At 50.3% G+C, this 12,599-nt stretch overlaps 1 protein-coding gene across 2 annotated transcripts in view; it reads right to left on the bottom strand.

Moving 5' to 3' along the window:
• HABP2 (hyaluronan binding protein 2) overlaps positions 1-12,599 on the bottom strand; it is a 32,046-nt gene that overhangs the window by 9,383 nt on the left and 10,064 nt on the right. The window contains exons 2-6 of one of the 2 annotated variants that reach the window (XM_006778726.2): positions 12,437-12,473; positions 5,314-5,439; positions 2,774-2,881; positions 1,427-1,543; positions 557-676 (exon numbers count right to left, since the gene is read on the bottom strand). In XM_006778726.2, coding sequence (XP_006778789.1) covers positions 557-676; positions 1,427-1,543; positions 2,774-2,881; positions 5,314-5,439; positions 12,437-12,473 — 508 coding nt within the window. The remainder of the gene's footprint in view (positions 1-556; positions 677-1,426; positions 1,544-2,773; positions 2,882-5,313; positions 5,440-12,436; positions 12,474-12,599) is intronic. The other variant, XM_006778727.2, reaches the window with a different exon arrangement.

Below are 12,599 nucleotides of genomic sequence, written 5' to 3'. Positions count from 1 at the left end.
ACTCCATTAGCTCCCCCCTGATGACTCCCTGAGACCCTCTGCCCTAACCCAACTTGCACATATCGAGGCTCTCTCAGAACCAACCAGCCTAGAATTGCATTGCAGTATTTCTTAAAAAACTTTGGAGAAATTCTGGTCAAGCTCAGGGAGGTGCCAGAGATGTACAGGGAGAAACTGAGTAGTGTGGCTTTAGGACAGTGATGGTGAACCTATGACACGTGTGTCAGAGGGGACACGTGAACTCATTTTTTGGGTTGATTTTTCTTTGTTAAGTGGCATTTAAATATATAAAATAAATATCAAAAATATAAATCTTTGTTTTACTATGGTTTCAAATATCAAAAAATTTCTATATGTGACACGGCACCAGAGTTAAATTAGTGACACGCCGAGGTCAAAAGGTTCGTCATCACTGGGTTAGAAGGCTGAGGCAATAGCAGAGTTTGGGAATCTTGACTTGAATCCTGTTCTGGGAACAAAACCCAAACAGAACAGGATTCCCAAGGCCTCGCTGGTGGCCCTGAGATTCTGCTGAGGTGGTAGCAGAAACCCATACCTATCTCACAGAATTTCCCCTTGAACTGGTTGGGACAAGCACAGGTGAACTTGGATCTTCGCCGGTTCCGGGAGCAGGTACCACCGTTTCGGCAGGGGTTTGGCCTGCACACGGGAACTGCTGTGAACACAGGAAGTGGGGCCAGGAAAGGTCTTCAGAATGAGTTGTGGCCACATATGAGATGATGAGGAGACACTGGTGGCATTCCTCTGGTGTCCATCAATTCCAAAGGATGGGTCACCCAAGGGACAGACAGACCAACGGAAGCCCTAGTAAATGTGCATATCAACTCAAAGATCATCTACAAACACGGATGAGGCACTGTGATGAAGGCCACAAAGTGTATGCAAGTGCATGGGTCATGCAGTAAGGAATAGCAAGAGGCATGGACAGGCAGGCATTTGGGGATCAGTCTGAGCTAAACTGAAACTTGGCTGTCCCCCTTTAAGGCTGTGTGACTGTGAGCAAGTTAGTCAACCTCTCTGAACTTTACTTTCTTCATCCATAAAATTCTTCCTTGAGTGTTTTAGGGAGAATGTGAGAGAGAGTATAAATTGCCTTGGACAATCCCTGACTCATACACTGAATCAGTATAGATTTATGCCCCACCATGGGCCATTCCGGGAATAAACCAGGGCTGACTTCCTGGAGGAAGTGATTTTTAAGATGATTCTTTTTGGAAGATAAGGAGCACAGATCAGGCAACTCTCAGTAACTCTCTAGGGATGATGAATCTTTAAAACTCCTAGTGATAATGGCCATCATGGATGTTACTAGAACATCAAATGTATCTGGACTGTAGGGTTCAGAGACCCCAGGCACGAGCCAGGGCAGAGAAAGTCTAGCATGGAAGGGGGTGCCGGCACTTACCTGTGGAGCAGTCTGAACCCCTGTAGGGGTGCTTGCAGGCACAGCGGTAGTAGGGAGGACTCTGAGTAATAAGACATTCGCCCAGGCCACATGGGTTTTCCTTGCACTTGTTGTTCACTGTAGGAGATCCATAGAGAAGAAGGTTCAAAGTACAGGACATTATTGGGGGTGCATTTCACTTAGAGGGATACCTGAACAACACAATGTTTGAGGGTCAGATGGCTGATGGAGATCGTGCCCTTGTCCATGGTCCTGAAAGACCTGCTTCTTTTACCCTGCTTCTTTCCCCGCCCCTCCCTCCACCCCCACCCAAGCAAGGCTTTTCTCTAATCTTCAGGTTATTATGATTGCTTCTCAGTTCCTTCTAGTGTTCCTTCCCATACTTACTCACATATTATTCTATCTTGATAAAAACCTTGATAACCTTTACACCTTTAACAGAACTGCATTTTGAGTTTCTCCGTTTCATAGCTGATTTTATATTTCATTTACATCCCCGCCCCCCGACCATTCTTCTGAGAAGGTGAGGGGTGAACCCAGATACTATGTTTATATCAATATACCAAATTATCCAGAACCATCTGTGGAAGGACTTGTAGGATTGAAAATGGAAGGAGTAAATAAAGAGGACACAGAAGAGAGAAATCAACCATAAAACCCTATGTATATAAGACCTCCACTGCCTCTCTCACCCTGGTTAGATGGTTGCTAGATGGAACAGAATCCAGGTGCTCTCCAGGGGTGCAATTAGTCCACAGGAGTTCCATTTGTCGTGCTTAGCGTATGCCCCCCAAGAGCTCATAGAAGGCAGACACAGCCTTTAATCAGAGCCCCCATGAGTGAGCAGAACAGGGAGAAAGAGCATGGAGCCAGGCGTTAGGCACCAAGGCTCTAACTTATGCTCTTCTCCTAACTAGCTGTGTGGCCATGAGGAAGTCCCCTCCCTCGTTGGGCCCTCTTTCTCTAATGGAGTTGGGTGTTATGTGCCCTGAGGTGCTTCCTGCTCTCCCATTTGAGAGCAATGTTTCTCTGTTGCCATTAGTCTAAACACTCAAACCAAAACAAAGACAAGTCCTGAGTTTTGAATATGTCTGGGTCAGATTCCAGCTCTTATCTCTTCTTAGCCTCGATATTCTCATCTGTAGAATGGACACACTAGTCCTATGTATCATGCAGGGGCAAGGATTCAGTGAGCTGCTGCCTATGACCATGCTGAGGAGTCCATCATGCATGATGTAATGTGTGTGGCGATGGTCCTTCCTGAGGGGTCACTCGGCTCTTCTTTACCCCATTGACCTGGAGAAGGAAACTGCAGCGGGAGAGGGAATCCAGTGAAGGTGCACTCACCATTCTGACACCTGCTTCCAGAGAAAGGGGCCAGGCAGCTGCACTTGAAAGTGTCCCCGCTGACGAGGCAGGTCCCACCGTGCTCACAGGGGCTGGACAGGCATGGATCTGAGACATTTGGACAGAAAGCAATGTTTGCAATAAACAGCAGGCAGGTGAGAAGCACCCTACATACTCACTGAATTTCAGTCTCCGGCCAAAATGAGAAAGTAACTACACAGCCAGTGATTGGGGAAAAGGGGACACAGGCATGGCCCTTACAGAGCGAGGAAGCCCTAGCCAGTTTGGCTCAGTAGATAGAGCATCTGCCTGCAGACCAAAGGGTCCCGGGTTTAATTCCGGTCAAGGCCACATACCTCGGTTGCCTGGGCCCTGGTTGGGGCTCATGCAGGAGGCAACTAGTTGATATGTTTCTCTCACATCATTGTTTCTCTCTGTCTTTCCCTCTCTCTTCCACTCTCCATAAAAATCATTGGAAAAATATCCTCGGGCGAGGATTAACAAAAACAAAACAAAAGAGCAAGGACAAAAGCAGTCACATGACCAGAGAGAGGGATTCAGGTTGGAAAGAGGACTGACTGACAAGAAGGAATGGTGACTGTCTCCCCTCGGTCTGGCTTGCGAGGGGGCCTTTCTCATTGAGAAACTCCCCTTTCCCATCCTCAGTCTTTTCCTCCTCCCAGTCTCGCTGGGAGTGCCACGGGGTCTGTCTCTGATGCTGAATGCATTTCACAAGCCTGAAGACCTCCCCTACTCCCAGGCCCCAGGGGTGGAGGTCAGGCCTGGGGAAAGAAAACCCACCCCTAACGGAACACACGCTTTCTGAACATCAGGCACGAAGACCAAAGGCAAGAGGGTGACAGAAAAATTGACGGCAAGGAGGAAATGACCCAGTGGCCTTCATCTTTCTTCAACTACTTGTTCAGTTAGATTTTGTCATATTTCATCTGTGCCTTTGGCTTTTCATGGTTGTCTGAATGGATCTTCCCTCAGGGAATTCTTTATCCTTCTGTTCACACGCATTGTTCTTTGGTTCAGGGACTAGGATCCCTGGGCCCCGCTCTTGTTTTGATAGTCCCTTCTGATGTTCCCCCGATGCCCCATGTCTTAGCCCTGCCTTCCAGGCCACTTCGCACAGTTTCACAGCTTTTATTCCAGTGGCTGGCTGCTTTCCGTTTCTTCCGCTACTGTAAGGCACACGGCTGCGCTTGGGCCAGCGTCTCCCTTTCCTTTCTGCACTATGGCTCGGTTAAGAAGCCACAAAAAAACACAAATGGGGCAGAAGCACACATGTGAACACACAGACACACAGACACACACACACATCCTAAAAACAATGCAGAGCTTCTAAAGAGTCCAAGAGGAAGAAAAACACAGCGCAGGTGCCAGGGAAGGGAAGTGCCAATGCCAAGTTTGTGAATGCTGCCAATCTGACGCTGAATGTTAACTCAGACGCTTCTCCCTAATTAGGGCCTACCTGTCACAAAAGCTCTGGGAATGATTTTGACTCTGACTCCTACTCACAGGGTCGGGAGAGCTAGATGATGGGGCACTAACTTGTGTATCAACTTGACTGAGTCAACTCCTTTCCTGGTCTCATTTGCCTCACCTGTCCTCTGAGAGACATGGTTGCAGAGGACTTCCCCAGGCCCCGCAGTATATAATTCTAGCTGGAAAAATAGCCAGTTTAGGTACTTTCTTTGGTACCTATTTTACAATGCCCGTCAGAGAGCAGGAAGAGAGGGAGGCCTTTGCACGTGGTAACACATAAATTCACCTCCAGGCGTGCTGCCCTCCTCCTGGGAGGGCCCCTGAACAGGGTTGGTACCTGCTATTGAGAGGAGTTAGCTTGGAACGCAGGCAGATAGGGCCGGGGTCCTGTGGAAAACAAAGGCAGGTGGAACACAGGCAGGGGCAGACACGGCAGTTTGAGCAGCCTAACCACAGGAACCAACCAAGCAGAAATAATAAAACGTTTCTGGACTCAAAGCGGGAGGCATGGAAACCAAGGGAGGGCCTGCAGTAAACAAGATGCATGAACACATAGAAACAGGGAAAATTCAGCACAGGGACAGAGAAAGCACACACACAGAAACGGAAAGTTCAGCACAGGAACCGAGAAAGCACACACACAGCAACAGGGAAAGTTCAGCATAGGAACAGAGAAAGCACACACACAGAAACAGGGAAAGTTCAGCATAGGAACAGAGAAAGCACACACACAGAAACAGGGAAAGTTCAGCACAGGGACAGAGAAAGCACACACACAGAAACGGAAAGTTCAGCACAGGAACCGGGCAAAGAACAATTGAGGGAATCAATCAGGTGACGACACAGGTAGACATAGAGCAGCTTGTAGCAAATATATACCCCTGGACCACAAGGCTTTAACAGGCAGCCCATTCTTGGGTCCCCCTCCCCTTGCGGGGAGTCTGAATCTGCTTGTAATAAATTTTCCACACTGTGCTTAAATCTTTTGGTCCGCGTAGATCATGCTTCGGCATCTCAAGACACAACCCTGGGAAAACACCTCAGCTCACCATCCTGGTTATCACTGTAGTCTTCATAGTACCACTCAGGATTATCGGAGTGGTCAACAGCACCATCCGTGCTCTCTTCCTGCGTGTAGTACTCAGGGCTGTACTCATAGTTGTCAGGAGTCCAATCTGCAGGGGTGGGAACAGGCCGAAGAAACCCTAATGATTACATCAGTCATTTTATTTCACCGAACATTCCCCCCCCTCCCCCTCTCCAAAGATTTCAAAGTCCTGGAGGAGGAATCAGGTGTCTTTCCAGATCCTCACACTGATGGGGTGGACAGAGGTCAAGCATCATGAGTTTCCATTTGGAAGAAGGATGAGGTCACCCCCAGCAATGTAGCGTTGGCACTGGACAGGGTCAAGAGCACCTGATTGGAAAGGGGAAGAAGTCAAGTTCTGGCTTCCCACTGAATGTGACCTTGGACAAGGCAATGGTATGCTTGGTGTCCCTGTGTTCTCATCCGGGAGCAGCATGAAGGTGATTGGAGCCTGAAAGGTCTCCAAGGTCCTGTGTAAGGTCTGCCCAGGGTCAAAGCCAATGGCACTTGAGTGCCTCATTGGATGGTTCTGTGAATAAAATTTCTCGATGGGACTTTATTAGTCACCTCAGCTTAATGAAGTCAAAGAAACTACACTGTCCTCTTGGTCACAGCATCAAACTCTCCCGAGTTGTGTCTAGAGAGTCATCACAACAGCTAATGTTCATTGAGCCTTTACTGTGTACCAGGCCCTGGACTAAGCATTTTACATGAACCTTCGATTTCATCCTCATAAAAATTCAGATATGTTATTATCTCAATTTTAGGTTGAGAAACGCAAGGTTGAAAGAGGTTAAGTAACTTGCCCAAGGTCACATAGCTAATAAACAGGAGGATATAAATTAAGACAGTTTATCTCAATAGAACCCCTAAATTGAACCCTTGGCTGCTTCAGTTTGGCCTCATACAGGCCTCAGGTACCTCTACACTTGCCCTTGGGAAAAGCCATCCCCATGGAATAGCCAGCCTGCTAATTAGGAATCACCCAACGACAACCTTGAGAGGGTTCATGGATCCTGCGCACTGAAAGGCAGGGCCGTGTATGGTGTTTCCCAAGGTGCAAACCTCACACTGGCCAGTCCACTGGGAAGAGCAAGTGTGTGACAGGCTGGACTCAAGCTCATTGACATGGGGCCTTGGAAGATGCTGGGAGCTCTGTGGCTCATGGAGAGAAGTCTGGGGTTTGCAGAAAGTTTGCAGAGGCCAAGCAGCTGGGGGACCGAGCAAGAAGGGCGCTAAGACTCTTTGCATTTGGGGTGGGCTGCAGCATGTGCTGAAGGTGCTTTGTGGGTGCATCACCTGGGAGGGTTGCTTTACCTCTGAACTTAAAGCTTATTTTGTCCTTTCTCTTCTGTTGGCACTTAATCCCATTGTCTAGATTAAAAACACGTGCATTGTACACCATGGACTTGGCTGGCTCCAGCTGGCAGGAGCATGGCAGGCAGAAGCCGTACGGAAGCCGTCCAGAGATACATATGATAATGAGGCCAGCGCAGATGCAGATAGCCGACTTGAAAAGGCGCTCCCACTGAGCCAGCTGATGGCTCCGAGGACCGCACTTTACCCAGGCCCGGTTATCAATCGCATTACCTCACTCGTCTCTCAGTCATCCCCTTCGAGTCTTTATCTCTCTGGCTTTTGAAAAATCGACTTTTGCACAATGGCTGTTTTATATTTCCCATTAAAATGGAACTATCTTTTTATTTCCTTTTTGAATCTGCCAACTCTGGTTCCTTGCCAGAGTTTCACCTCATTTATCACAGTGTCAAGTCGAGACTCCCTTTGCTTGCTCATTATTTCTCCCGAACTGCCTTTCCCCACTCTGAGAATGCTCCCAGAGGAGGCCACCTTCCAGGGATGAGGATCTGGGTTGAAGATAAGGCCATTGTCTTCCTGGAGCAAATAAAGTTTCTTTCCATCTAGTTGGATAAAACAGAGAGAAAGTGAGGGGAGAAAAAATGTTTTTCTGAGTTTGACATAAAAGCTTTCCAGCTGACATTTGGGAGAGACAATGGGGCCTGATAATGAGGTATTGCATCATCTCTTTCTTTTTTGCTTTGGAGAATGCATTTTTGTTTTTCTAACAGGTGTTTATAGATAAGTGCCTCCCATTGCTCCTGTCATTTCTCCCATCACTCCCTCAGGTGGAGGGTCAGATGGGCTAATCTTGGTGAGGCCACTCAGAATCCACCCCTTTGCAGATATTAGGAGAAGAGAGTTTCACATGGATGGAATGGAGCAACTTCTCTGGGGGTTGGGGCAAGGATGAAGTGTCTGCTGGACGATTTTGACTTGAATCCAACCCTAGGAACAAGATCTGCTCATCACTCAGGAAAGCTACGGAGGGAATAAACCAGGTAGGCTTTGAATTATGCTCCTGCTAGTCTCCAGGGCCCAGGCCCTGGGTAAAGGTGGACAGAGGCCGCAGAGCTGGGTGCTGTGCAAAGGGCGCTAAGATCCTCCCCACTTGGGGTGGGCTGCAGCATCACTGGGGAGGAGTCTTCACCTCCAAACTTAAAGCTTATCTTGGCCCGGCCAGTGTGGCTCAGTGGTTGAGCATTGACCCATGAAGCAAGAGTTCACAGATTTGACTCACAGTTGGGGCACATGCCTAGGTTTTGGGCTTGATCCCCAGTAGAGGGTGTGGAAGAGACAGTTGATTGGTATTTCTCTCTCGTTGATATTTCTATCTCTCTATCCCTCTCCCTTCCTCTCTCTCTAAAATCAATAAAAACATATTTAATAAAACATGTTTGATAAAAAGCTTATTTTGTCTTTTCTATCCCATTGCCTAGGTAAAAAAATGTGCATTGTACACCTACAACGGGCCAAGTATTATGGCAGGTGCAGGAAGGCCTTGGGAACAGAGGGGAGTAAGTAGTACAAATAAGAGGGGATGTGGCCTCCATCAAAGGAGCGTCTTGTCTGGATTGGCGGGGAGAAGAAAACCAGCCAAGGAAGGAGATGAAAGGGTAGTGCAGAGGTAGGGAAGCCAGATGTGGCCAAGCTCAGGCCTGGGAGCCTCAAGTTGCACATTGGGCCTCTGGTGTGGTCAAAGCCAATCTGACGGAAAACATGGCCCTGGCTCCCACCCTTCCCTGTAGCCATAGCTTTTGCCATGTGACTTTGAAGCTCCTCCCACAAAAGATAAAGCCCATTTTCCCTGGCCCTTGGGTCTGGGCTGCCCTTGGTACTTGCTTTGGCCCATAGCATGTGGTAAAAGGGTGCCTGGGCCTCAGGAAGCCTTGTGTGTGCCACCCCTCCCCACCCATGGGCCCCCGTGACTGCATGTGAACAAGTGTGGCCTGTACTACAGGCAGATGAGAGGACATGAGGGGCAGCAGCAGGTCCAGTGGTCCCAGCCAAGGCCTCGGACATGTGAGGAAGCCCAGCCCATCCACCAGCTCAGCCTGGTCCAGACCAGAAGAACAGCATGGCTAAGCCCAGTCTACATTGCCAACTGAAGAATTAAGTTCTACATACATTGCTGATGGTCAAAACCACTAAGACTGGGGAAGTCATAACAAACAGACAACCAGGGTTTGATTGATATTGGGTTGCCAGTGGGATTAGAATGTTAGATGCTAGAACATTCCTCAGTGGCCCAGGTGGCTGCAGAGGTTAAGTTTCAGGGCCAGGTCTCAGATGGCCCTTCTCTCTTATGGTTCCTATTTAACTCCTTCTATCAATGTATTTCCTCCAACTCGGTCGGTTGTTTGTTTCTTAAGAGCAGGGCCAACCCTATTTTTCTTTCTACCCCACCATGCCCAGCACAGAGCCCTATATGCACTTAATGTTTGACAGATTAATTTTTCCCTCTGTGACTAAGCCCTTCTTTCTATTGGCCTGCACACAGCAGGCACACAGCTATCCCAGCAAAGATGGCGTCTGCTTGGAGCAGAGTAAACAGGGAGTTTAGGAGAGAAACTATGTGAGATTTGGGTCAGGTGTTTGGTGGGGAAAATGCCTGTTGAGCTTTGTAGGAGTCTAGAAACTTGTCCAAGTACTTTCCTGGGTAGAGAGGGATTGCAGCCTAACATGAAATTTGGCGCCATTGGTGGATTGTAGAAAAACAGTCCAGGTTCAAATACAGATTACTTGAGACTTTCTCTGGGCTGTAGAAAAGGGGAGAGCTCTGGGGGAGATGCAGCAGCTGTCAGAAGCACATTATATTAGGTATAAAAAGAAATCCCTGTGGATTTGTCTATTGTTCAGAGTCTGTGTCTAGAGTGTATCAGGGAGAAGAGCGAGAGCTTCCTGCATTAACCCGAATCGTCCTAACTAGAGGTCATCCTGTATCGAGTATTTTCTATGTCTCAGGTGCTATCCCAGATCAATGTGCTGCCCACCATCTTATTTAACCTTAAGATAACCCCACGGCATCCGTATTATTACTGCTATTTTGCAGAAGAGGAAAACCTGAGGCGGAAGGAGGTGGCATCTGAAATCAAGTCTACCCAACTCCAAGTCTGGGGGTGCTTTTTTCTAAGCCCTGGAGCCCCCATGGGTTTGGCTTCCAGGAAGTGACACGCACTGGAAAATGTTCTTTAACCCAGGCTCCTGGTCCCTCGGCCCGGATCACCATGGTCCAGACCCAAGGTCTCTCGGAAAAACTCCGGAGTCGCTGTGATGGAGGCTTTGCAGCTGCTCCGGTTAAAGAGCCTGCCAGATGTGTGGAACGGAATAAAAATCCCCGGAATGCCGTCCCTGTTGGCGTCATCCATCACCGTGGCACAGCCGGTTCCTCCCAGGGCCTCCCCCAAACCCCAGGCCTGTCCGTCTGCATTTGACGCTTCCAATCCGGCTGACAGGGCGAGCCCAGCGGAGACCCTCCCTGGCAGGCGGCGGGACAGCTGATGGATGGGCTCAGCCTGTGTCGCTGGGCAGAGCCAAGCCAGCTTTGAAGAGGCATTTCCGCAGGCCTGTTGGCTGTCGCGTCACCTGCTTTGGGGAGATGGGCAGAGCCTGTGCCGTTTGATGGCCACCTCCTCTGCCACCCACTGGGGACCGTGGTGTGGGCACCTTCTCCTCCAGCAAGACCCTCCCCGTGCACTGTCTGCAGCAAGATCAACGGAAGAAACAGCTTGCTTGTGGACAGGAGACCACGTTTCCCGGGCCACGTTGTGGTCCAAAGCCTGCTGGGCCCTGACAGATTTCATCAAAGCACAACCCCCCTGTGAAATGAACTCAGACACCAACGGGGGCGACTTTAAAACCTAAGCTGCCCTTTGCAGCAAGACTCAGCCCTGCACCTCACCCCGCTCCACGGCCGGAGCCTGACAGACACCTCGAGATGGACTCAGAAGCCAGGGGTGGCGTGTCCCACGGTCCCTTCCTCTACTCGCCCACATGCCAGAAGCTACTGGCAGAGTTCTTACCGAGCCCAGAACCTCGGGATGTTAAACCCCACACTCTCCACTCCCGGCTAAGTTGTTCTGTAGCTGGTGCTTAAATACCACCAGTGATGGGGAGCTCACTACCTCTCAAGAGCCCAACAGCCTATTCAGATTTCTGGACAACTCTGACAATGAGGACGTTCTCCCTGTTCCCAGGTCAAATCAGCCCCTATCAACTTCACCCTGTTTAATTAGAGCTGTGTGGCCACCGCGAATGAATCCACTCCCTTTTCTGGGATCTCTGCCCAGTAGGGCCACGGCTCCCAGTTGTCCCTGTTGTTCACTGCACAATCCAGGGCATCATGAGCTCACGGTCATTGTAGACGTCTGTCATTTGCAACTTTCCGGCAGATGGCAGTCAAGTGTCATGAGGCCGAGACGCCTCTTAATTCCCACAGTGTCCACCTCATGGAGGAAGGGTGGGGCTGCTTTTCAAACACTTGAAGGGAGTGCGGTCCCTGGAGACTTTCATGCCCCTGTTTCGTCACTGGGTGACCCACAGTCCTGCCGTTCTGTCTATCGGACACCCAGACCAGAGCAGCCCCTTTGCTGGTGCCCGAGCAGTTAGTTCTGAAGGCCGGGGAGGGGGCAGCGTGTGGCTTTGGACCCTCCCTGGAGTCCACGTGTGGATGCTGGCGTGGCCAGCCGGGGGAACGCTCCGAAACAGGGGTCCCCAAGGAACTGAATTATAGGTTGGCTTGGACATTCTCCTTTGCTTTGGGGAAAGACCCAGATCTTCTTAGAAACCCAAAAGCACGCTCACATACGTTCCTGTGCAATGCCACACACATTTCCTGAGCAGGCGGGCAGGACAAAGGCCAGGCATCCATTGCCTGGAGCGGCACAACCTGCCTGCCCATCGCAGGCTTTGCTGAAGAAGAATATTGACTGTTGTACCAATTTGGTCCAGTGATTGGCATCTTGGCTCCAAATAAATCCAAAGTTTAGCCGTGACTGCAGTCTCCAGAGGCAGGTGCAGACCCAGGGCCAGAGACCAGGCACAGGGGATGGGGAAGGGAGAAGGTGAGAGGGCGAGGCTGAGTGAAAGAGACTCACTGGGGAGTGGACACATCGAATCTCGAGGAGAGAGACCAGGTGGGGACACTGGGGAGCTATCGCCAGGGGTGGGTCAGCCTGGCGGCTCCCTGCGTGGCACTGACACCCTCCTCTCAGCATAGAGGTGCTGGCTTCCCACCTCAGGGGGCGAAGTAAGTGGGGGTGGCATAGGGCCACCCCTCCACCCCGGAGCCAGTCATTGCTCGATGACAACCTGACTTTGTCTTGTACCTGTCACCTCATCTCAGACACCAAAGGGCTGGGTGACCCGGGGCAAGTCGCTTCCCCTCTCTGGGCCTCAGTGTCCTGCTCTGTAAAATGAAGGGATTTAACAGCATCAGCAATTTGTCCCTTGGGGTCCTGAGACTGGGCATCAGGGGTATCCATGGGCAACTCGAAATCAGGGCGCCAACTGTGTGTGTGTGTGTGTGTGTGTGTGTGTGTGTGGCCATACAAACACCTGGGAATGTATTTTTCCAGGAAAATCCTCAAAGGAGTCTGTGATGCCTCTGGACCATTTGAACTCTGAGGTTGTGCCTACACTCCTGTGCCTGGTTGCCCTTCCCCCATCCCAGAGCCAGCCGGTGGATGCGGAGTGGTGGTGGGGAAGCCCCCGGCAATCGGCACACTCACCTGGGTCCAGGTCTGGGAACAGGGACAACAGAGAAAACTGGAAAACAAAACGACACAGACAGAGCCAGGTGAGTAAGTCACGGAGCCGCTGACGTGCCCTCCAGCAAGGCCAGGCGCTTGCCTGCCTCCTCACACGTACCCGTACCCAGCACAGCTGGCACAC

This window comes from Myotis davidii, unplaced genomic scaffold (genome assembly GCF_000327345.1).
Source record: "Myotis davidii unplaced genomic scaffold, ASM32734v1 scaffold107, whole genome shotgun sequence".
In the NCBI taxonomy this organism is placed as follows: domain Eukaryota; kingdom Metazoa; phylum Chordata; class Mammalia; order Chiroptera; family Vespertilionidae; genus Myotis; species Myotis davidii.
The sequence above is the reverse complement of the archived record's forward strand: the minus strand, read 5'-3'. Positions and strand labels throughout refer to the sequence as shown.